Source organism: Lichtheimia ornata, assembly GCF_029851405.1.
Source record: "Lichtheimia ornata isolate CBS 291.66 chromosome Unknown scaffold00042, whole genome shotgun sequence".
Taxonomy (NCBI): Eukaryota; Fungi; Mucoromycota; class Mucoromycetes; order Mucorales; family Lichtheimiaceae; genus Lichtheimia; species Lichtheimia ornata.
In genome coordinates, this window is record NW_026695362.1 from 159580 (window position 1) to 183920 (window position 24341).

General features: G+C 43.6%; 11 protein-coding genes across 11 annotated transcripts; 5 read left to right on the plus strand and 6 right to left on the minus strand.

Annotated features, from left to right (window-relative positions):
- Nucleotides 1-876: 876 nt before the first annotated feature.
- O0I10_008162 (uncharacterized protein) lies at nucleotides 877-1203 on the plus strand (the record flags this gene model as incomplete). The annotated part of the gene is made up of 2 exons (XM_058488169.1): nucleotides 877-927; nucleotides 997-1203. The coding sequence occupies 2 exons, from the start codon at nucleotides 877-879 to the stop codon at nucleotides 1201-1203; spliced, it is 258 nt and encodes an 85-aa protein (XP_058341062.1).
- A 530-nt stretch (nucleotides 1204-1733) lies between these two features.
- On the minus strand, nucleotides 1734-2445 carry O0I10_008163 (uncharacterized protein; the record flags this gene model as incomplete). Its single annotated transcript, XM_058488170.1, has 4 exons — nucleotides 1734-1936; nucleotides 2012-2083; nucleotides 2152-2316; nucleotides 2391-2445. The coding sequence occupies 4 exons, from the start codon at nucleotides 2443-2445 to the stop codon at nucleotides 1734-1736; spliced, it is 495 nt and encodes a 164-aa protein (XP_058341063.1).
- Nucleotides 2446-3968: 1523 nt separating this feature from the next.
- O0I10_008164 (uncharacterized protein) lies at nucleotides 3969-5229 on the plus strand (the record flags this gene model as incomplete). The annotated part of the gene is made up of 3 exons (XM_058488171.1): nucleotides 3969-4850; nucleotides 4914-5002; nucleotides 5079-5229. 3 exons carry the CDS (start codon nucleotides 3969-3971, stop codon nucleotides 5227-5229), a joined length of 1122 nt encoding a protein of 373 aa, XP_058341064.1.
- A 424-nt stretch (nucleotides 5230-5653) lies between these two features.
- O0I10_008165 (uncharacterized protein) lies at nucleotides 5654-6390 on the minus strand (the record flags this gene model as incomplete). Its single annotated transcript, XM_058488172.1, has 4 exons — nucleotides 5654-5924; nucleotides 5989-6087; nucleotides 6153-6266; nucleotides 6323-6390. The coding sequence occupies 4 exons, from the start codon at nucleotides 6388-6390 to the stop codon at nucleotides 5654-5656; spliced, it is 552 nt and encodes a 183-aa protein (XP_058341065.1).
- Nucleotides 6391-8978: 2588 nt separating this feature from the next.
- On the plus strand, nucleotides 8979-9340 carry O0I10_008166 (uncharacterized protein; the record flags this gene model as incomplete). The annotated part of the gene is made up of 3 exons (XM_058488173.1): nucleotides 8979-9050; nucleotides 9116-9229; nucleotides 9287-9340. 3 exons carry the CDS (start codon nucleotides 8979-8981, stop codon nucleotides 9338-9340), a joined length of 240 nt encoding a protein of 79 aa, XP_058341066.1.
- Nucleotides 9341-9429: 89 nt separating this feature from the next.
- Nucleotides 9430-10757, plus strand: O0I10_008167 (uncharacterized protein; the record flags this gene model as incomplete). The annotated part of the gene is made up of 2 exons (XM_058488174.1): nucleotides 9430-10129; nucleotides 10189-10757. 2 exons carry the CDS (start codon nucleotides 9430-9432, stop codon nucleotides 10755-10757), a joined length of 1269 nt encoding a protein of 422 aa, XP_058341067.1.
- A 201-nt stretch (nucleotides 10758-10958) lies between these two features.
- O0I10_008168 (uncharacterized protein) lies at nucleotides 10959-12109 on the minus strand (the record flags this gene model as incomplete). Its single annotated transcript, XM_058488175.1, has 4 exons — nucleotides 10959-11333; nucleotides 11397-11470; nucleotides 11542-11853; nucleotides 11953-12109. The coding sequence occupies 4 exons, from the start codon at nucleotides 12107-12109 to the stop codon at nucleotides 10959-10961; spliced, it is 918 nt and encodes a 305-aa protein (XP_058341068.1).
- A 1670-nt stretch (nucleotides 12110-13779) lies between these two features.
- Nucleotides 13780-15282, plus strand: O0I10_008169 (uncharacterized protein; the record flags this gene model as incomplete). Its single annotated transcript, XM_058488176.1, has 7 exons — nucleotides 13780-13999; nucleotides 14128-14231; nucleotides 14302-14461; nucleotides 14528-14649; nucleotides 14711-14794; nucleotides 14853-15106; nucleotides 15168-15282. The coding sequence occupies 7 exons, from the start codon at nucleotides 13780-13782 to the stop codon at nucleotides 15280-15282; spliced, it is 1059 nt and encodes a 352-aa protein (XP_058341069.1).
- Nucleotides 15283-15649: 367 nt separating this feature from the next.
- On the minus strand, nucleotides 15650-17700 carry O0I10_008170 (uncharacterized protein; the record flags this gene model as incomplete). Its single annotated transcript, XM_058488177.1, has 7 exons — nucleotides 15650-15852; nucleotides 15920-16081; nucleotides 16153-16452; nucleotides 16524-16673; nucleotides 16755-17198; nucleotides 17278-17399; nucleotides 17480-17700. 7 exons carry the CDS (start codon nucleotides 17698-17700, stop codon nucleotides 15650-15652), a joined length of 1602 nt encoding a protein of 533 aa, XP_058341070.1.
- A 1205-nt stretch (nucleotides 17701-18905) lies between these two features.
- Nucleotides 18906-20566, minus strand: O0I10_008171 (tubulin alpha-1A chain; the record flags this gene model as incomplete). The annotated part of the gene is made up of 5 exons (XM_058488178.1): nucleotides 18906-18999; nucleotides 19059-20057; nucleotides 20143-20346; nucleotides 20418-20440; nucleotides 20534-20566. The coding sequence occupies 5 exons, from the start codon at nucleotides 20564-20566 to the stop codon at nucleotides 18906-18908; spliced, it is 1353 nt and encodes a 450-aa protein (XP_058341071.1).
- A 318-nt stretch (nucleotides 20567-20884) lies between these two features.
- On the minus strand, nucleotides 20885-23411 carry O0I10_008172 (uncharacterized protein; the record flags this gene model as incomplete). The annotated part of the gene is made up of 6 exons (XM_058488179.1): nucleotides 20885-21902; nucleotides 21959-22256; nucleotides 22317-22485; nucleotides 22553-22682; nucleotides 22748-22996; nucleotides 23059-23411. 6 exons carry the CDS (start codon nucleotides 23409-23411, stop codon nucleotides 20885-20887), a joined length of 2217 nt encoding a protein of 738 aa, XP_058341072.1.
- Nucleotides 23412-24341: the final 930 nt, after the last annotated feature.

Genomic DNA, 24341 nt, shown 5'->3' on the forward strand with positions numbered 1-24341 from the left:
CCCCCCAAACCCAACAAAAATCATACAACTCTGCTCGGATGATGTTGATGTTAATAAATTGTATAATGTCGTACACACTTATGACGCTTAGGCCCGTTTTGATGAGGACCTTTATGGTGGTGGTGATAAAGATTCTATTAAATATAGTGCTTTAATGATGATCAGATATCGCCGGTGAAACCGGTTATTGTCGTGAAGGATTTATCAGAATGAGCCACACGTGTGTGTGAGAATAAAAGATGACCCGCGGATGGGCTCAAGCAGAATCCGGATTGGCAGCCAATCGTAATTCATAAAAATGGCGCACGGTCCGTTGAAAAAGTCATTCCATGACCCAATTTCCACATTTAGCTACTTCCGTCTCTTGCCGATCCGTTTACCAGCATGTGTGTCAAAAATGACCTGACTCAAACTTAGTCCGTGGCTGCTGATTGGCTAAAACGTGTTGGATGACACTCTGCGGACTTTGGACTCTCCATGCAAAAAATAATGGTTGCTTTGTAAACCACGCCATAACTACGTACAAGAAAAGACTTGTAGGGCGATATGAAATTTTCGAGAACAAAAGATCAATCATGTAGAAAATTCCTGTTGGAAATCATATCTTTGGTTATAGATGCATGAAAAGCATCAGATAACAGTAATAGTAGACCATGGGTGAAATTTAATAAAAGATGGGTATGAGACGTCTTATCAAGATGTCTGACTAACAATAAGGGGTAATCTTATGGCAAAAGATTACTCACATTTGCCAATTGACCCCGCCCTTTCCGCAGAATCATATTTAAGGAGAGGCTCGTGCAGCCTTCCCAACATCCCCACGCTTTCTTTTCACACACACACACAACACACAACACTTCTTTTTACTTTTCAATCATGGATACTGCCTGGTGTACTATTTGCAACCGCCATTGTGCTGATGACAACGTATGTATTTATATTTTCGGGATACTTGTATCAGCATCAGATGATTAACATGCCTGTGTTATCTTTTAGTCACTTTATTGCTCTGAAGACTGCCGCATCAAAGATACTCAAATTCCTTCTGCAACCGATATTCCATCCATTCCGCTTTCGCCTCCCACATCTCCATGCATTTCATACGCACGCTATACATCGACCAACAAGTCATCCAACTACTATGGTGGCTACTTCCTTCCATCACCTCCCAGCTCGCCTTCAAGTTCTTTCTTGGACACCTGATACAACCATTCACCCTCAAACCATATTATGTATTCAACAACACGATCTGCCGGATAACTTTCAACAACAAGAAGAAAAAAAGAAGAATCATCTGCCTGCTCTCGTCAGCTTTTGCACGCCAACAAACCAAAGAACGCTTTCCAAGACCCAAAGGACTATTGGATCGCAAAAGAAAAAAGCTGGCCACTGCGCACGGACAATTTTTCCTACCCACCACCCCACTCCATATTAGAGCTGGTTTCAACACTTGTCTGCAAAACAACAACAAAAAGCATACTTTCTCCAAAAGCAACTTGTATACATTCATCATCATGCCATATTCTCTTTCATCATGACGTAATAATAAAAAAGTTCATCTCGTAATGCTTTACATCCCAATCCATCCCCTTTCATCGATTATCAGATATTCTGTATCCCGCACCAACATTATGGGTATGCGCTAATTGTGGATCAATGACACAAAAAAAAGATGCTTTTTTTTTAATACACGTTGTTGGGGGGTGGGTTGAATTGGTATTCAGAATGTGTTTTTAGGCCTTGGTCTCGGTGGACTCAGCGGGCTTTTCTTCCTTCTTGTCCTCAACTTCGGCCTTGTCAAAGCTCTCGACCAAATCGGGGATCTCATCATCATCCTCACCAGCGGCACCAGCGCCACCTTGTTGGGTGTAGGCTTCAGCCAACTTGCGCAAGCTAGCAAGAGAGTCAGGACCCAATTGGCTCAAAATGTTGGGAACTATATAGAAAAAGACGCGTCAATCAATACGTGTTTGATATAAAAGATGGATCCATTCCATTTCCATTTACTTACCCAATTCAGTGAGCTCCTTTTCAACGGAACGGCCGTGGATGGCAAAGGTGTTGGAGTTGACAGCAGCTTGGACTAATTGATGGATGGTTGCTATGAGTATCATGATTCCTCTTCACCTGATGTTGTCAATGGTTACTTACCACGGGGAGCAGCAAAGTGGATGACCTTGCCATCTTCCTTGAACATGTTGACTTCCTCAATGCCACCAAGGGGTTGAACACCAAGCTTTTGAAGAGCGCTTTGGAGCTTACGGTCATCAGGACCAGCAGACTTGGTAGTCTTCTTCATCTTACGACGAGGAGTACCTACGCGTGAGAGAGAGAGAATGTTAAGAGATACGCAATGGATGGTGATGATGGATGTCCTTTATGAGACTTACCCTTGCCACCAATACGGACCTGGTTTTGGAGCTTGCTGAGCTTGTCGTTGTTCATGATATTGAATGTTCTAAAGTAGTAGTAGTCATAGTATGAGTCAACTGTCATGGCGATGGGGGCATGGCGAACTCGTTTGGCAGGCAACAGGATGTGTGTGTGTGTGTGTATACAAGCCACGCTCATTAGCGGATACAACACGTGAGAACAAGGGAACTGATTGTTGCAAAGAGATGCATGTGGTGTAAAGGCGAGTGGTGCTACTGTGTTTGCCGTGATAATAACCGAGCGAGTGCCAATGACAAGGGATTGGGGAACTGGAATAATACACACCTCTCAAAAGCAAAGACGAAAGAGGAGGAAACAGAGACTCGAAAATTTTGCTATAGGATAAGAGCGACCAATCCCAACAACCGATTTGTCGGTGTACTGTGAGAGCTTACTCCTCCTCCCACACCCATATCACCTTTCCTTGTATCATCATGTATCACTATGCTTATAGCGTTCGATCTTAACGAATACATGTGCTAGATCCAACAAAATCTCCTCCACTAATAAAGATACGCTCATGATCCTACCACTACTTGCTACTATACTGTTCACAGCATGATGAAATCTCATTTGTAGCTGAGCTGTCATCGACAATGATGTACTTTCAATGTGGGGCTGTACGTATACGGCAATTTGATCATCTACGCGACAAAGAAATAGCATGGTATCCATGCAAATGTGAGCACCACTTGTGACTTCCAATGCTGATGGGTTCATTTTGGTTGCTATGCTTCAGCATATCACTGCTACTCCTATTGATCATGTCATTCGTCGTTAGCAGCGTGAACCCATCATCCAAATCAATAACGAACATGCTCAATGATACCTAGTATCCCATTATCGCATCCATATTTGAGGATTTGTATATGCGGGTTGCCTGGATACCGCATGGTCGTAAGGATGACATAATCAATGGACTTGTTCCAATGCAAGACTCCTTAATTGCTGCATCACTCAAAGACTTTTCAGAGAGTAGCAAATGTGCTTTTATGCATTCTTCTTTCAGCTGCAGAACAATGGCTATACATCCTGTGCTCATGGTTGTGCAGATGTGCTTGACATTTACCCAATTTGGATGGCAGCAACAACAATAATAATGACCCGGATTTGGTACATACAAGTTTTATTGTTCTACTACAATCAATGATATTCAATGGCTTTATGTATGATGGACCACGATGAGCGTCTTTAATAGGGATGATGCTGGTAGTGATGGTGGTGTAGCACAGGCCCAAAAGATTTGCAAGGGGTGAAAGTAAAAAGGAAAATGTAGGGGAGACGAGATGATGATCCTTTCAAAAAGATGAATGTGATGAAGAACAATGGGGATCATCTAAAGAAAGAGAGAGAGAGAGAGAGGGGTGATCATTGATTGAAACAAAGGAGGATCCAGGATCCATTATCATCATCTATCGGACAAAGTAGAAAGGACATCTAAATTTGTATGCGAGCCCAACTCGTGCTTACTGCAGCAGCAGCACAGCATACCTTTTTCTTTTCTTCAACGACTCCTTCCCTTCTCAGCTCATCCAATGGCGTCCATTCGCAATGACCTACCGACGCTTGAACAAGTATTAGCTCGAAAGACACAACCACCCGTGTGCCTGTACAATTTGTATATTATCATGAGAGACCGTCTTCATATGGAAGAAGTGCTCGACTTTTACCTCGATGTGCAGCATCATCAACTCTTGTGGCGTCGCTACGTAAAGTCAATGCGACGATCGGGCTATCTTACTGAGGAAGACTTGGTTGACGGCTTTCAATCACCACGAGTCGTGAGTCGACTATCGCAAGTGGGTTCGTTCGACGAGAAGAAAACATCACCTTTATCCTCCACAACAACGCTTGACAAGCAACAACAACAACAACGTGGTCGATTACAGATACCTGGTGCTGGTGGTGGAAGAATCGAAGAAGATCTGCAGAGTGAAGACATGTCAGTACCTTTAGAAAGACCACCCCTCGTTGGAGAAGATGGTGGTGGTGAGGGTGATGATGAACCTAGCAACTACAACATCAACAGCAACAGGAACGCTATGCGAGAAAAAGCTATGTTGAATCGACGAGACTTGACAGACTCTGCACAACGCATCTTGATGAAGTATTTGGTACCTGCAGCATCCAAGGAATTGACACAACTGCCTCCAGAGCTAAAGCATACGATGCGTCGAGAAATTGAACAAGGAGGACGCGATGATCCATTGGTCTTTCAAGATGCCAAAGATTATTTGTTCGAATACATGCGACGTACAGCTTATCCCAAATTCTTGCGACTCAAAGTATGGGGCAACTTAACGCTATGGCAACAATTGGGTCGTCTTGTCGTTGGCTTGGTGTCTTTGCTCGCTGCATTTGCTACTGCTTTCAGTTTGATCTTTCTCGATTATCCTCAATGGGGCACACGATTCTGGGTAGGCATTGATTGAACCGGTATACAGTGATGGCTTGCTAATAACTTCATCCATCATGATTAGGTGTTGCTTCCTTTTTGGATTGGTGTTCTCAATGTACTTTGCTTCTTGACAGGATTGGATCCTCTGTGGGTTTTGTTATTCAATGTCAGGTATGTAAGGGATACGGCACAACACATGCATACAAAGGTAGCTGATATCGAAAACGTCTTTCTTCGCCACCACCAGTGAAACCACCACTTTCCATTTCAATAGGATTCGTCAGGCACCTGTAAAACGGATTTTATGGTCACGATCAGCTTGGTTGTTAGCGTTGAGCATTATTATAGCAGTGGTCCTCACCATCATCTTTGCTGCCGTTCCTTCTCATCGCCTTTAAACAACAACCACCCCCATATGTATACCTCTCTCTTGCTTTAACTTTTTATTTCACCCATACCTTCGATGTTTCCTCCTTCACTTTACCTCCTTAGAAGCTGTAATCCCATTCACACTTTTCCTTATTCCTTCTACATCTATCCTTGTAACTTTGAGTAAACCTGTAAAACATCTTTATTTCTCGCATCATCATCGGCTATGTAAGATAAGCTATCCTGATTCTCATGCAACGACAATGAATAGAGGCCCCATAGTGAATTATCCCTCAACCTATTCTCACAAGATCCAATCAAGGCGACTAATAGCTCAAGAGTTAAGAGATAGCAATGATCCCCACTAGTAACAACAACACGCAATACAATTCATTATTTGGGTATGCTTGTCAAATAAACTATATTCAATGCTTCTTCACATATATGTATAATTCATCCAAAGAGACTCCAATCATTCACTTGCAGCTGGCTAAGGATTGCTTCAATATGCTGTTCCACATTGGCTGCTGTTGTTGCTTGATCTGTGCTTCCAGGAGCCACCAAAACAGGTGCATTGATAGAAATCACCAAATCCGTTTCCACCTGAGCAAGACGTATCACAGCCATTCTGATTTCCACCGTGTTGTATGCCATATCCTTGGCCTCGTTGAATTTAGCAACCTTTTGCGTGCCTCGTAGCATGTGCACGATCGTCGTATCTGCGCTATATACATCCCATATAAGTATTCTTTCCTTTCCTTTTTTCCATCCACAACAATCCTACTTACGGAAGACGAGGAACGGCAGTCTTGGAATCCAGCTTAATGACACGGTCAACATGAGCTTCGGTTGCTTCGTTATCGTCAGCCAATTGTTGGAAATGGAACCTTCAATACCAAGACGCAGCACGTGAGATACCATGCCCAATCATCGACACAGCCCTCTAGCTTACCGTGCAATATCCTCGTTCACAGCTTCAACAGGTTCAAGCAGCTCAATGATGAGACTCTGCTGTGTATCCATATCCACAAAGACTTCCTGATTGTCGGGTACTTGGCGTACATTGCTAAAGGAGAATGAGTCCAATCGGCCACAGACAACCCATGCGTTCCATGACACTACCTCACATCGAGAAATGAGTTTCCAACTGGGCAAGAAATGGCTCCACCGTATAGCGGTCGGGTATCCATAGTTTATGGTGGGAGATAAAGAGAGGGTGTGTGAGTGAGAGAATTACTGCTAGCTGGGATGCAAAGCCACTACCGTATGCCGTGTGATTCATGCAACCGTTTACTTGGCTGTGGCACGTGATATGAATTGCTTAAAAGCGCCATTGTATCTTTATTCAGCTCACTTGAACACTATTGACATCCCAAAATAAATGCATACTTTACATGTGTGATTGATGATAGTTGGGAAAGTGTACATTATGCTGCAATGAAAGCATGTAGTTCTTTATTTGGGTCGATGATGGATAATATGGTAATTGTGATATGGAGTAGCGGGGTGGAATGAGAGCAATGGTGGATGTATTTATATATGTATGTGTTAAAATATAGGGGTGGGAGCGAAAACAGCAGGATACATGCTTCTTGATATTTCTTTACTGCCTTGTCGTTTGTGTACTTCAATGCAGAGCTATACCCATTGTTGAAGGCAGAAAGGGCGTTTTGCTTGATAGATTGATACATTGGTACCAGGTTGTTTCTTTCATCCGATACATTAGCTAGCTCCTCCATTGCCTTCAATAACTCCACAATGTTGAGCTGGTAGGGAGAGGCCTTTTTTGTGCTTGTGCTGGCTTTCATGGACATCAGCAAAGCAGCAAAAGTTGTTGGTTGGTGTTCTTCAAAGTACGGCTTGAGCTCCTTGGTCAGACTCGCCTACTGGACCATTCCTTGAATTTCTTCTCTAGTTGCTGTCGCTGATGCCAAAGACCTTAAGATGAAAGAAAAAAGTCCATTCACCGACCTAGCTGCAGAAGTGACGGGGTGGTCATGAAAGCCCAAGGGGTTGACAGGGAAGAAACCACATGTCATGTACCTGAAACTATGGCAGCCCCATAGATTCATTGCATTTAACTTGCCATATTCCCGGACGTTCCGATTGTTGAAACCACACTTTGTGTGTGATTGCTTGACCGAAAAGCTGTCAGCTGTCATTTTTGTTTTTACCGCTTTCGACACATCAGGTACCGAGGACCCAAGGAATGTGAATATTTCAAGACTTGATGCTTGCCCGAAGAGGCCTCCGGTGATCATTTCAAATGGTTGAGCTGCGATGGAAAACGACCAAGAGAGAGGTGGACCAACAGCCGGATGAAAAAGGAAGCATATCAGCAACGATCACAGAGGTTCTTTCTTCTTGGACTTGTTGCAATGGTTATGGTTGCAATCATTTTTAGTACTTGTATCGCTCACAAAGAAGGCTATGATACTCACATCAACTTGGGATTTGGAGGTGTCAGCAATCAAAGAGTGATAGGAAGGAAGAAAAAAAAGAGATGTGCGGACGACAACATCATCCTTGTTTATGTATATTTACATGTGCATGGTGGGCGTTGGGTACTTCTGTGATCACAATGAATGATACAATGTTTGTTGGGATATGATGGTGGGCTGATAAATTGGTGGGGCGTCTTCACAAAGAGCCTTGGTGTGATTGTATGCTCATGCATAAAACAGGATTCGAGATAAACAAGGTGGCATTATCCTCTCATCATCCATTTGCTATCTCAAATCACTTCTTGCTACGTCTTTGCAGGATTTACTATTGTCACCTACAAAAATTGATCACCTTTAAAGCCGCAGGTGGATTTATCAGCTGTTGATCTTCCATCACTTCGACTCTGTACTTCAAGATGCTTGATCACCACTGCAATCAATCATGACCACAATACCCACGCCCACTCTCATATAAACAAGCTGTTGTCACCAACACTATCATACGTCCTTTCGTTCTACTTGCATGCATATCTTCATCAATGGCCTTTGGTAAGTCTCAAGGATAGTCTTGGGTGATCCCCAAAATAAGGATACTCATGCATTCATCTATGTAGCTCACATCATTGCTTTACCACCCGGTGTGCTCATTGCTGCCTAATGACATTTGGCTGATGTGCTCCTTGATGGATCCTTTGTGGTAGGTATAGCTATCATTTATATAATTGATAAATGTTATTAAAAGGATGTATTGTACATTCGTAGGCAAAAGGCAACCCCAGTCTGAGGGGGGAGGATTTGACTCCTCTATGGGTGATAAGCCCATGCCGCAAGAACGTATGCCGAAGGCTACATTACGACATAAGGCTCGAGGCCTTTGGTACACAAACCATCCGGTCCACGATGATCTTATCTGAAACGTACATTGGTGACGACCTGAAGTTTACCTACAAAGAATTGCGCAAGGCGATCATCCCTCAACATTAGGAACAAAGGTATAAATGGCTAGGTGTGGCATAAGCAAATGCTTATCCCACGTGTCGCTTGGACAAGCAGTGTTCTCATTGTACTAGAAAATTGCCACTCTTCAAAGCCAACCACTATCAATAGCAAGTAAAGAATGCGCCAAATGAAAATAAAAGTGGTCGCATTGGGACTCATCATGCAAACCCCGGTTTTTAGCCATACTTGATGAAACCAGAAATGTCGGGAGTCATTTGCATATTGCATCTTTCTTTATTACTACTATGAGAATCGATCTAGGTAGACGAAGAGTACTTTCTTATGTATAAAAAGCTTACTCAAGAACCCCCAAAGAGCTAATCCATCAAGAGCTAATGCACATTGGCAAAGCAACCTATGATCTTTCAAAGACCAAATATGATGCTGATGATGTTCACGGCTTGCAGGTTCTGTGACCATGGTAACATGTTCTATTCTTATTATGTTGTCTTACATGTATAGTGCATGATAGGAGAGATTGGAGCCTATTGATGAGCAATACAAGGAGGGAATCTTCGATGATCGAGACCGAGTCAATTCATCCGATGATCCATATGAACATCTAGGACAAGGAGAAGTAGCTCATGTAAGCGTGTATAGCTTTTCAAATGAGGGCGAGGATTCATCATTATCATTATCATAGGAACTTGATCGTCTTCATGAGCAGCATCATTACATGTTGGAATCACTGGAATAAAGTATTCCCTTTTATTGAGTTGTTACACAGTCATTGCTGATCACAAATGTGCTTAAAGAGGTGTCAAAAATAGAATGTGCTCTTCTTTTATGTTTCTTCAACGCATCGTTCGACGATCGTCTCGGTCACGGCTTCTCATCTACATTGCGATCGTGGGCGTTCTAATCTTCTGCAGCAGCTTGAACAAGCCTTCTTCACCACCCATCACCCAGATCGATGACATTCCAGAGCCCATTCACGACGACAACGACGACCGCTACGAGTCAACATTAGACACTGTTGCTTTGCCTTGGTACACGCATCCCCATCCTGCATTACCTGTGAGCAACAACTTTAGCACAGGTCACCTGTCATTGGACCAATGGCAGGCACTATGGGAGCATTCGGTGGAGCGAGCACAACAGGTTGCCGAGCTGGTCTTGGGGCCTATACAAGGGATTCCAGGGTCTGTGCACAGGACATATGAGGCTGCTGATCGAGTACGAGCACAAATTGATTGTTGGACGAGCCAAGGACAATGGAAGCAACAAGATGGTTATCACCTTGCCAAGCATTTTCAGGATCCTCTTTATGGTAAATGTAAGCGACAGCACGATCCCTATGTATGGTCAACGCCTACTACGACATGTCACCTTGATGATACGGTGGATCCCGTGACATGGTGCAGTTTGCTGGATGGAAGGAACATGTTGATTGTGGGTGATCTTGTACAATATCAATTACACGAGGTGCTTTTGGATGCGATGCGGGATGGTCCTACTGTATGCTTTGGTGAGCTAAACTGCAAAGGTAAAAGCTTCATGATCTGGAATTCTATCAAAAGACACACTAACGAATCGTTTTAAAAGACCACACACTATGCCAGCAGCCTGAAGCACGCATGCGTTATATCCGAAATGACATTTTATCTCCTGTATCACGCATCAATCGAGCAAAGGGACATCCATCGGTGGATACAATCGAATGGCCATTTATTACCAGCCCCATGATGAGAGCCTACTCAGTGTTGATCTTGAATCGTGCTCCTGTGGTCGAGGATGATGAAACGTTTATTCAACAACTTGTCGAGACAATGCGTGTGATTCGTTCAAGAGCACCTGATACGCTTATCCTGTATCGATCCACATCCATTGGTCATCCCTTTTGCAACGATGCTCAAGCACCTCTTGAATCACATCTGAAGGACGAAGAGCTACGGCACTTACCTTATGGATGGAGTGAGTTGAAGAGAAGAAATGCCATGGCACGCAAGATTGTGGAGGCTGCAGGAGGTGTATTTGTGGATTTGGCTGCCCTGACAGATCTACGACCTGATGGCCATATGGGTGGTCAAGATTGCTTACGTTATTGTATCCCTGGTCCCCTTGATGCTTGGGTGCAAGTATTATACCATGTTTTCCTTTCACTAGCACAATGATAATAATAATAGACATTTTTCGTGTTACACATTGCATTGGAATGAATTCGAAAGATTACAGAGACTATAACAAGTATTAGAAAGAGAAAACTACAAATGAATAGTGGGAAGGAGAAAAGCGATTACATGATGGGATGAGAGTGTGTGATATGAGGTAGCATTAGTGAAGAGAGAAAGAGTGTGTGTGTGTGCAATATAGAATTAGATCTTCTTGCTCTTGGGCTTCTCGTTGCCATTGGCGTTACGTGCAGCAGCAGCAGCAGCCTTCTTGTTCTTGTAAGTGATACGATAAAAGTTGATGAAGAGGAAGAGGTAGGAGCTGAGAAGAGCACAGCCAAACAAAGCAGAGGTCTCGGTACCAGCACAGCTGCCAACGTTGGGAAGATGGGGCCAGTAGGTGTAAGCAAAGTAGGTGTAAGTGCAAAAGTAGACGGCGAACAAATCAATGATGAATTGAGTGATTTGCATGGTTGTCAAGTAACGCTTCCACCAGATCTTGTGACCAGCAGCAGTACGGAAGTAGTAGTAGTACATGAACACATGCACGGTCAAGTTAAGAGTAATAGGGACCCACGACTGTCAAAATGGCACATTATTAGTACACAATATCCTCCCATCCACTGCGTGTGTGTTACATACCACAGAAGTACGGCCACCAAGCTGAGTATAGCAAAGCACCATGGTCAAGCTATGATGATAATAGTGCAAGAATTCTATATACAAAGAGGGTCCCTGTTAGTTCTTCATTCCCCACTCCATATATATGATTGATGATCCAACTTACCCAACTTTTTCTTCTTGACAACCAAAAAGACAGTGTCAAACAATTCCCAGTACTTGACGAGGTAGTTGAGATAGTAAAGCAATTCGAGGGGTTGGGTCCAAGCATCCTTGGCACAGACAGCATAGAGCAAACCATGGTTGTAAATGATGGGGAAGAGTTGTTCAATCATCAATGCGAGCAAGGCACCGGATGCCAAAGTCAAGAGGAAGTTGTGGAATTGGAAGAGATATTGGAACTTGTATGCTTGCATGTTGGTCATAAGGTAGCGACCACCAAAGATGACAATAAAGTAGGTGATACATGCTGTGAAGACTATTGACAGAGATGGTCAGCATCTACCACTTGATTGACCGATTCCCCCTGCCATTGCTCTCCTCATCTCGAGATTGAAAGCCTTTTTTTTTACTTTACCTTCTTTGACAGTCGACAGCGGGGTGACACCTGGGACAAAGGCGAAATCAGCGGCAGCTTGACCAGTGACAGCCTCATAGGCCTTCTCAAAGAATGGGTATAAATGAAAGCCAAAAGGCGTTTGCTGCGAAAAGTCGAGGTTCCTGACGAAATCCATGGGAGGATGCGGGAAGAAGAAAGAGAGAGAGAGAGGGAAGATAGGTGGTAAGTAGGAGAAGAAAGAGATCCAAAAGGCTGCTGTGCAAGATGTACATTTATAGTTGGTCTCCCGATCCATCAAATAGAAAAAAAATTTTCCGCTCACGTCTCCAGGGGCACACAAAAAAGAACAACGGCTGTCAACACAGCAGTGTCATGATCCAATGTGCATGGATCCAATACATGTCGATTGTCTTAAACTGGTCTTGTCATACAATCGGTGTTTTTTCTTCAGTGCCATTCATTCCACTCATCCACCAGAGGTTGTCCATTACCAACGATCATGTGCAAAACCGCCAAACATCTTGGTTTTGTTTGTACGCTCCGTAAATATCACCGCTGGGATTCGGATGGCAGAAAAGAGAAACTCTTTGCATCCTGCAGCAGCAGCAGCATACGGAGTCGCTAATTAGCTATTGGACACACACACCCCCTTGGGTCACATAACACATATTATCGGATCATGGACTTTTATTTTCCACTCCCACTGGTATCATCATGATGGGACATCATGGTGCAATACACGTTGATCTATAACGAAAAGCTCTACTTTGAAAGTGAATCCACCTCGGCACCTTTGCTGATAGCTAGGATGGTTGTGGATGAGTGCTTTTAGTCTTAGGATCACGTCCCCAACAAAAAAGTTTATTGAGTAAATGTCACATCTTGTAATTACACAGCGTGCTTGTTCTTCCATCCGGTAATCATCATTATGATGTTGCTATATGCCATTGTATCAGGAAAGAAGCCTGTATGATGATGGCTTGCATAAGAATCGCTTGAGAAAAAGGACACGGGTGGAGTGCCGACAACACGCGTGTTCATCCTCAGCTGGCTCAGACATTTGTGCAGGAGCTATACCAGATTGATACAGCCACAAAATGGCGGGTATCCATTTTTGTAGGATGCTCGTGTAGCCTGTACATGGGCCCAATATCCAGAAAGGTGGGGAATGGGGGATCACTCTTTCATTTCATTTCACTGACACCTTGTCACCCCAAATGTGTATTTCATCTCCCCAAAAAGCAGCCGTAACGACTATGGTTTTGAAGATCCATACATAGTGAACCCCACCAATACATTAAAGAAACATAATACCCACGCCACCGATTGCTTTCATATGTTGTTTATCGATGCCGTATTATGATGGGGTTGCTTTTGGTACAAACACAACAGGGGGCGCTTTTTCGTTTACCCCCGATAGGCTTGCATTTGTAACAGCATGTCGTTTCACGCGCGCGTTCCAGATGATCATTGTTTGGTTTAGTGTCATTGTGGGTGATTCCCTGTAGAAGCGTGTCATTTTGCCATAGCTGTCAAGTGGCACACTGCTGGCCACTGATATTGTTCACGCACCTATCCTAGAGGTGGCTATTGATGATATCGCGTTGTTTGGTTGATGATGAGCTGCATATTGTTGGTATCCTAATAGAATGGCCTGGATCACTCGTTCCCGAACAATCGCTGCTGCTAGTAAGTCGTAGTTATCGAACCCAGCAATAGCAATACCATGTTCAGCGACCGACTGCTGTTGTCAGCCAAATCCATCGAAAACCAAGAGGTACCCCATATTATGCATCCTATGATCACCATCATCATGGTAGCCAAAGTCAATGTTAAATAACAAGCATGCGTGAAATTACATCGCACCATGTTTTGGAAGCATTCAATGTTGCCAAGCTAGCTCTACCAGCCATCCACACGTTGATCCATCGGCATCTTGCAATAGCGTTGTATGCTGTTTGCTCACCTAAGCGATACATACAAGAGGATCGTCATTATGCAGGAGGGCAAGAACATCCTTTCCTATTGGCTCCTTGTTTCATGACCTTGGGCAGATTTGTTTACCGTATTACGTGTTATCCCCTTTTTCCTTTTCACTTTTTTCCAATGGCCGTCCCAGGCAAGTACACGTTGTTTCTTTTGTCTTTTTCAATGCTTGAATTGTTATTAAGACCGCGTACACGTCTAAAATAGTTGCTTTCAATGATATCGGTAAACCTGCCAAGGACTTGTTGACGAAGGATTACCCTGTGGGAGGTGTCAAGCTAGAGGTTAAGACCACCACCTCTCATGGCGTGGTAATGTATATATACTTTTCTTCTAAGGTACACACGTGGATGGCATCTAATACGGATGAAATTGGAAAAGACGTTCAAAGTCAATGGACAACGTGATCTTAGATCAGGCCTTGTCCTTGGTGACATTGAAGCCAAATACACGGATAAAGCAACTGGCATTGCTATCACAAAGGCATGGACCACAGCCAACCACGTGAACAGCAAAATCGAGCTCGACAATAATTTGGCAAGTAAGTATATACAAATGCAATGGTGGGATGTTTGGATCGCATGATAATAATAAGGGATCTCTTTAGAGGGCTTAAAGGTTGAGTTGCTGACATCGCTGCTGCCATCCATCAAGGATAAGGCATTCAAGGTCAATGCAACATACAAACAGCCCCATTGCCATACCGTTGCTACCATGGATGTACTCAAGGTATATATGGAAAGGTGGTTTTCTTGTTGCCATGATACTCACATCCAAGCTTTTACGATAGAATCACTTGCACATTACGTCTGTGACAGGTCAAAATGGATTTGCCTTGGGAGGTGAAATGTCAATCAATACACGTGATGGCAAGGTTTGTACAAGGTGTTATTATTGCATAGGAAGGATCCTGGCTCATGCGCCATTGTTAGGTGCTACGCTACAGCAGCGCTTTTGGATATAGTAATCGCGAATACAGCTTGGCCCTTCATGCCACCAACAACCTTCAAAGCTATGCTGCATCATACTATCATCGTATCAACCCACAAGTAGAAGCATCAGGCAAAGCCATGTGGGATGCACAAGGAAGCAATGTGGTCGTGCTTGAAGTGGGTTGCAAGTACCAAGTGGATAAGTCGGCGTTTGTCAAAGGCAGGATCTCCAATGCTGGCATGCTCGGTATTGCGTAGGTATCACCCATCAAAACCAAATGCATGTAGCTCACGTGATCTTTTCTTACGATGCAGCTATAATCAAACGGTACGACCTGGAATCAAGCTTAATATGGGTGCATCGGTAGACACGACACGGCTCAATGAGAATGCACATAAATTGGGTATTGCAATTACCATGGGCAACTAGTAGTAGAACCTTCTATTGTTGCAGTTGGCAGTGCCACGACGAGTGTACCCGGTATAATAAATAATTGGGTTGCTACAGGATGGGAGCATGGCATACTATTACATAGCAACAACAACGTGGTCGTACAAAGCTTATATGTCCTTATCAAGGAGACAAGAATAAATCGTAGATCCGTTCCCATGACTCAGCCAGCATATGAAAACCCCACGCATGAGTGTGGGGAATATTGTAAACATTCACTCGTATACGTTGCTCATGCTTAGTGCATGCCAGCCACCTTGTGGCAAAATAAAGATGATGTTGTTATTTCATTTACAGCGTTATGAATGGATAGAGGGGGTGTTTATGAGGAAGAAAGGATTACTTGTTATGGGACATCAATAGTGAATTTAGTAATTTGTGGTAGGTAAGCACTTGCACTAAGATCGAGAATGGCGATTTCGTTATAAAATTTCTTGCCATCATATCCACCATAGAGAAAAAGCCGGCTATCATGGAGCACCGCTGTATGGTATCCTCGTGATGATGGGTCCTGCCCATATACTTTTCTTGTCTCCCACGTCATGGTGGCTGTATGATTGAATTGACACATGTCAACTATGTAAATACATTTACGCATCACCGTTGTCCTTCTTACCAAGATTGAATAGAATGAGATCGCTACAATAGCGTGTACCATCATGACCCCCTGTGATAAAAATGTACGAGCCAACACCCACAGCAGCGTGGGATAGACGTTTAGGAAGCATGTTCAATCCTGGTGCAACGTGAGCGTCGATCCAGGTCCATGTGCTTGTTTCTATTGCATAGCAACCATAAATAAGAATGGCATTGTACACATAACAACATTGCAGCTCGTATAAAACTCACCCAAGTTTAGGATATGCACGTCATCAAAGCAGATGTTTCCATCACTCCCGCCAAATACAATAAACTTATCCATGACTAACGTGCCGCTATGGTATCCTCGTGGATGTGGTTTTTGGCCTTTGGTGTCCACAGACATCCATGTCATGGCATCAAGATTAAGCGCATGCAAATCATTCAAAGCATTTGCATCATCTCCTCCGCCAAAGATGTAAAGCGTGTCTCGCCATATAAAGCTGCTATGGGCACGTCGAGGACATGGGCGTGGGCCTAAGGTATCGGGTTTACTCCATACCATCGTTTCTGTAACATGTATGTGAATACAACACCATGCGCTGATTGTGATGGGAATAAGTAAAAAACAAGCTTCTTACTTGTGTCCAGCACATAAAGGTCATTCGTGTAATGCGAACCATCTCCACCCCCAAAAGTGTAGATTTTCTCATGGTGTGCCACAATACTGTGGGCACGCGTTGCTGGTGGTCGCTCGCCTGACGTTCTTGGCTTTGTCCATTTGAAGGTATCTACATCATGATGTCCCTTGGGTCGGTTAATTTTCCTTTTCTCCTCCTCTTTTTCCGAAAGAGGGATTGGTTCGATCTTACCCATTTCCAAAGCATATAAAGTGTGAGAGCAACCATTGTTTCCAGAGCCACCAAAGACATACATGAGATCATTTACAGCGACACTTGTGTGAGCTCTGACGGGTTTAGGCACAACACCATGGACCGTTGGCTGTGACCAATACATGGCAGGTGCTGGTGCCCACATGACAGAGACTTGATTTGATACCACCATGTTTTTCAAGCGTTGGTTTTTGTTAGAGTGTCTTCTCCACCGATTCGAAAATGCCATGGATGGGATATACAAGGTGCCATGATGATGATGTTCTTCATCCATTGAACGTTGTGCTGGTGATTGTGGCCTACTGCTACTGCGAGTGGATGAAGAAGATGAAGACGAGGATTTTGCCATCTTGGTGGGTGACACAGGCGGTGAACGTTTGCTGGTGTGTGTTGTGACATTGTGATAATGGTCCTGCTGTTTCACTATAGGCGTATCAATATAGGCTCTTTTTCATAAAAGAAGGGGTGATGCGGTAACTATAAAGTTACCGGGATTACTGACATAGGGTTTCGAGTGATGTTGTTTTCGACAAGGATTTTTCATCTTGTTGCTGAAATGTCTCATGCACCATGTTGCTGGTGCTCGTGGTGCTATTAATGATGGAGTCTGCCAACCTGCTATTACTATTATTACATGTAGCCAAAGCCCCTGCCGTGTTAGATGTTGCAATGATACAACGCAAACAACATGGCTGTATAGATACCTTGGACCTGCCAACGTGGATGACATTTGTCTGCGTATGGTTCCTTGAATAGGATGTTGTTTTTGATGATTACTATTATTGGGTGATGATGCCGTGGAGAGTGAGCGTCGCACACGAGAAATCAAGCTTGTTTTGCTGCCATTATCCAGTAAAGGGGATAGTGAGGGTGCTTTGCTCGAAAGATCCTTTCGAGGAGATTCATAATCACCTCCCACAGGCATAAGATCAATACAAAAGGTTTATGGGAAAAAAGGACAAACAGGGAAAAAGATGATGAGTGGGTACAGCTGGTTTGCTTTAAATGAGTGGAGGTAGAAAGATAAAATGTGGTTTGAGATCCCGCAATGTAACTCTAACCTTGTCACGACCCACGGGCCATTCCTGCAATGGATTACCATACGCTCTTGTTGATAACATACTCGAGATTGGTTGTATGAATATAGGATGCTTGTAGCTTGATGCTACCAAAGTCATGGTTAATGTGCTGGCTATCGCGTTGTAGATCTTGCTGACATCTTGGTCTTGCACCTGTATCGACCAATCGGATGCACTATGACGGCCGGTTCATCTCAAGGTTCGGATGGGCTGCTTGTTATGCATTTGCAATATCAGATGTCATATCATACGTACGACAAATCAGTATACATGATCATATGAGCTTATGGTATCTAAAACCCATCATGCATAGTCACATCCAGCAAGTCGATATCCTGCCAAGTTGAGGGCTACCTCCCTTCTAAATGTTCCTTGGCCATGAACAATGGTACAAACAATCGAGCAATAATTACGCAAGAGTAACATTTGCCGATCCATCATCAGATAAATATACCACAGAGATGGTTGGTAATAAATACCCTTCATCTTGGCCTCGAGAAAGACGACATGTGTGCAAACGATTGGATGATCAAGGTCATCATGCTAGTAGAAAAGTAGATCTCATTATTGATGACAGCTATCGACTTTGGATACAATAGCGGGCACATTTCTTCTCTACAACCATCTTCATATCCACTAAGCGGCATCTTGATCTTGATTTCTGATGCGCCATTTAAGTGATACGATGATCCTATTATTACATCGATGCGACAGCCATCATCCAGCTCACCACCATGTACGTATACTTATTGAAACTTGTAAATCACAAACATCAGTGTGCAAAGAAAAGAGGATTATGATTTCAGCTGTTGTTGCTAATGTAACAATTTTGAGCGACAGGGTCATGTCATATTTGGTAAAGCTTAATTCAACCCAATGTGTGTGTGTGTGTAGGATGTGCACAGACTGCTGTGGCACATGCCTTGTTTCACCCCCATCTCACGTATCCATATATACGAAAACCAAAGCAACTTCACGAGTGTAAATCATCTTGTCATAACTGTTATTCAATTAAGCCATGGATGAATGTACATTGTAGCGATCAGGCTATTTAGTACTCGACTTCTTCCTCCTCGATCTCGGAATCACCAAGAGAGTCAGAGCCAACTTCCTCGTAATCCTTCTCAAGGGCAGCCAAATCCTCACTGAAGAATGAAATTAATACATGATCCCCCATACAAGAGCAAAAGAAAAAAAGACTTACCGAGCTTCAGAGAATTCACCTTCTTCCATACCTTCACCAACATACCAGTGGACAAAGGCACGCTTGGCATACATCAAGTCGAACTTGTGATCGAGACGAGCCCAAGCTTCGGCAATGGCGGTGGTGTTGCTGAGCATGCACACAGCACGTTGAACCTTTGCAAGATCGCCACCAGGGACAACGGTAGGGGGTTGGTGGTTGATACCGACCTTGAAACCAGTAGGGCACCAATCGACGAATTGGATAGTACGCTTGGTCTTGATGGAAGCAATGGCGGCATTGGTATCCTTGGGAACGACATCACCACGGTAAAGCAAGCAGCAAGCCATGTACTTGCCATGGCGAGGATCACACTTGACCATTTGGTTGTTAGGTTCAAAGCAAGCATAGGTGATTTCAGGAACGGAGAGTTGTTCATGGTAAGCCTTAGCAGCGGAGATGATAGGAGCATAGGTGACGAGAGGGAAATGGATACGAGGATAAGGCACCAAGTTGGTTTGGAACTCGTTCAAATCGACATTAAGGGAACCATCGAAACGCAATGAAGCGGTGATAGAAGAGACGACTTGAGCAATCAAACGGTTGAGGTTGGCGTAAGTGGGACGTTCAATGTCGAGGTTACGACGGCAAATGTCATAGATAGCTTCATTGTCAACCATGAAGGCACAATCAGAGTGCTCCAAAGTAGTGTGGGTGGTGAGGATGGAGTTGTAGGGCTCAACAACAGCAGTGGAGACTTGAGGAGCAGGATAGACAGAGAATTCAAGCTTGGACTTCTTGCCATAATCCACAGACAAACGTTCCATCAACAAGGCACCAAAACCGGAACCAGTGCCACCGCCAAAGGAGTGGAAGACAAGGAAACCTTGCAAACCGCTGCAGTTATCAGCCAACTTGCGAACACGATCCAACACAGAGTCGACGAGTTCCTTGCCAACAGTGTAATGACCACGAGCGTAGTTGTTAGCAGCATCCTCCTTGCCAGTAATCAATTGCTCCCTATTCAACCACAAAAAGTGAGCAACACCCCTGATGATGCATATGCATGCACACCATGTGCGTGTTTGTATATATGTATACTTACGGGTGGAAGAGTTGACGGTAGGTACCAGTGCGAACTTCATCAACCACAGTAGGTTCCAAATCCACAAAGACAGTACGGGGAACATGCTTGCCAGAGCTGGTCTCGCTGAAGAAGGTAGCAAAGGAGTGGTCGTTGACTTCTTGATCAGTGGGGATACGGCCATCAGGGTTGATACCATGTTCCATACAGTAAAGCTCCCAGCAGCTATAGAATGTCAAAGGGCCATTGAGTGCCATGTTGCTTCTCCATTGGGTTCATCTGGACAAGTTAGTTACCTGTTACCGATTTGGATACCGGCCTACATGGGAAGACGAAGACGAAGAAGGCACATGTTTCAGATGAGCAGGGTCGTTTATGCAAGAAAAGAAGACGGAGGTCGTTTGTAGCTTACCTGACCGACGTGAAGACTGATGATTTCTCTCATGGCAGAATTAATAAAATAGATGGGGTTGAAGTGATGAGCTGTCCAAAGTTAGGGTGAACGTTGATGAAGAAGAAAGGCGACAGGGTGCGGATGGTATTTTTATAATATGGGAGCTGCCTTGTTCTCCACGCGGAGCTGATGCACATTACACGCGATGCTTTTCCTTTTTGATAAAAGTAGCTGTTGATGTTCTCCGTTCAAGGACTTACTCCATCGTAAACATTATCCCTTCTTACATGAAATAAAGACACTTTTTAATGCTACAAATGTGATGTTGTTGTATATAGAGAATGCATATGGAATAATGGTAATTGTAATCTATCGTTTCATCTTCTTTTGCTTGTTGATGGCTGCACGCATAGCCTTTTGCTTGTCAACAAGACTACGTTTGCTCTTGGATACCACAGCATGTTTATGTGCAATCATCATAAAGTTCTTGTTGCGTGCCTTTTCACGATTTGTCGTACTGCCTCGATCCTTGTTGCCCTTCTTTGATCCGAACTTTTCACGACCTTCACGACCTTCTTGAATAGATGCCATACGTGCTTCATAGTCCGCCTTGGTCTTCTTTCTTGGACCCAAAATGATGCTTTCATCCACACGTCCATCGTCAGTGGCACTACGTTTCATGCCGGCTGCAGCTTCAATCTCCTTTTTCTCTCGCATATCATTCAATCGTGCAAAATCAGCAGGGGTCAAAATACGCGTAGATGCCACTTCCATAATAGCTGCTTGTTTCTTCTCCTCTTCAGCACGTCGTGCAGCTGCTTCTTCAGCAAGCTTCTTTTGTTGTTCTTCACTCAATTCTTCAGCATCTTGAAGCTTACGCAGTTGTCGTTTGCCGATACGTCGTTTCCTTGGTCCATTCTCCTCCTTGCTTGCTTCTTCCTTTTTGTCCTTCTTCTTGTCATCATCACCTTCTTCGTCGCTCATGGCAATATTGATATCTTCTTCATCACTTGATACATTGATCCAGCCTTCTTCATCACTGTCGCTGTCGTCGGAATCCACTTCCCAGCCATCCCAGCCTTCATCATCATCTCCTTCTTCCTTGTCCAAAAGTTCAACACCTTGCAAACCATCAGCCAAACCAGCGTCTTGTGCACCGAATGTGAGTTCTTTAGCTGTGCCATCCTTGAGACGCATGGTAGCTGATCGTCCACGATCCTTGCGCAACAACATTTCAGGGTTGACTTCACGATACAAGGTGATCAATGAACGTGCAGCCATCATGATACCCTTATCACGATGGTTCTTGTATTGTGTGAGATCTTGCAACAATGTCTCATTCATGGCGAGGGGTTGGCGTACACAAATTTCTCGAATGCCATTGATACTAATTTGAATTGCATAAGGAAACATGATCTTGATACGTAAATCACTTTCACTTACCCAACAGCCATGACTTCATTGGATGCACGATCAGTGACAAAGTTGTTTGCAATGGCTCTGAGCACAGGTTCAAGAGCATCGGGAGGAACCAAGGAATGACTAGCTTGTGCTGAAGACACCAATACCATAGTGACATCACGTTGGGTGGGTTGCAGGTATTTGATCAAATAGGTGTAAAAGCCGAGAAGAGAAAGTTGATGGATACCAATGACACGAGAAATCAAATTCATGCGCAACAAACGAATCTCCCATCGATCTTGCTTGGATTGTAACTTTGAATACAACTTTTCGGCAAATCCTATAGTTCCATTTCACCATTAGCCTATCCATCCGGTGTGATAATAAATAAAGGACAAACCTTGTGGATCATTGAGAAGATGCAATGCTGCAAAGTTGAAGCTCTCTGCTTTCTTTTTGCTCTTGGATTTGCGTTGTACTTTCTTCTTGGCTTGTTCTAATCGTCGTGATTTGGCTCTGGTCTTCTTCGAGTGGATGTTGGCTTGTTCCATTTTGCGAATATCAGGCAACTAATACATCCAAACACTTGTTATTGCTCTCCTATCCCCTATATCGGTTCATCCAATGGATAAATACCTCTTCCTCTGATTCATCTTCTTCCTCATCTTCGTTGGTGTTCAAAAAGAAACGGATGGCAGTGACAGCAATTTTGTTGACAGGTGAAAAACAGGCTTCAGCAATTACATTGACAGTCTTAGCATCGTTCCTATAATAAAGTATACCATAATCAATCAAACCATGCTCCTTCATATGCACAATCAATCCACTTACCAGACGTTCTTGTGATATAATTCAATGCATACATCCACACCCTTCTTAGCTGATACAGCATTCTCGTCACTGTTGCCGGTCTTTACTGATTCAAGGATGGTGAACATGTAGGATTGGAGGGTCTTGTTGAGTTTGTTGTTCTTGGCCTTCAAGTTGGCGTTCTTGATATCATTGACGATATGGTTGTACAACATTTCACGCAATGGCTTATCTCGGCATTTGAAGAGGGTGAAAAAGAGAGGTAATAATCTATACATGTATACTTGTATAAGCAACCATAGATATCAACATGTTGTTGTTGTTGTTCTTACCGGGTATTATCGATCACGCCTCGGTTACGCAAAAGAATTAATGCCTGAACAAAGCTCTTTCGGACATCGGGGTGAAGGACAACGCAGTGTTGCTGTAAAAGATCCACCAGTTGCTGTGGAAACTCGGCAGTCTCCTTTGGATAACACACTGAAACTTGGCTGATAAAGGTGACCAATTCGGATAACTCTTTGGCTTCCTCATCGGGCTTCAAGCAAAAGATCGACAAGGTTGACTGATAATGGCGGTATTGTTGAAGGAACTCTTGCTCATACGATTTGGCATCTCGTTTGATGAGATTTTGAAGCTGTGGCAACTGTGTTGGCAACAAGGCGGCTCGATTTCGTTTTCCCATGGTGTTGTATATATGCGATTGCCTTGATCGATCAAAGAGTAGAAAAAGGGAAAAGGCAACCCGAGAAAAAAGAGATGGTTCGCTAGTCACAAGCCATTCGACCTGAAGCCCCCCAAATTGTCGGCATTATCGAATTAGCGATCAGCCATGAACAAGCTCTTGTTGGTTGCCATGCTACCAAAACTCTTTGTAAACGCTTCTTCCCAACAATCTAATCCCACTGTACATCAATAAAATAACTATTTTATAAGATCCAAATCACAAAAGAGGAACGTGTTGCGGCGTGTCGGCAAGAGTTACACTATCGAATACAGCCTTTGTTTCAAGCCTCACAATGAATCAATCAGGTCCTTTGTCTTCCTCTCCTTTTCCTTTATCACAACATTCACAAGCGGATACGCTTCAACAATCATGCATAGATCTTGCTACTTTGAGGAAGAAGGAAACTCTCTTACACTATAGCAACTTCGAAGTGATTGGTCGTATTCGCTAAAGTGACTTTTTAATCCAATATCATTCACAAGGGATAGTAGATTGAGAGATTGCTCTAATAGGTGGTACATCTATCATGGAAAGTTTTATCCTTTAGACTTGCATTTTTCAGAAGTGAATGGATGGATGCGTGGTGGCGTAAATATGCATATGCAGTTGGATGATGATGGTTGTACTTGGTTGGCAGGTTGCACAAAGGATGATAATTGTTGCTGCCATGAAATCGTTCAGAACGACAGCATCATGCGTAATAGTAAAGTTGACAATGGATACACTCTTTTTACACGTGCTGTGTATATCCAATTTCTTCCATCCCATGCACCAAACCGATATTCAGATCCATATCCATATTCACAAGAAGTTGTATGTATTGAGCAAAGTTGCTACATGTAAATAAAACTGCTTGTATATGATGGCTATCTGCTGTACGCGTGAAAA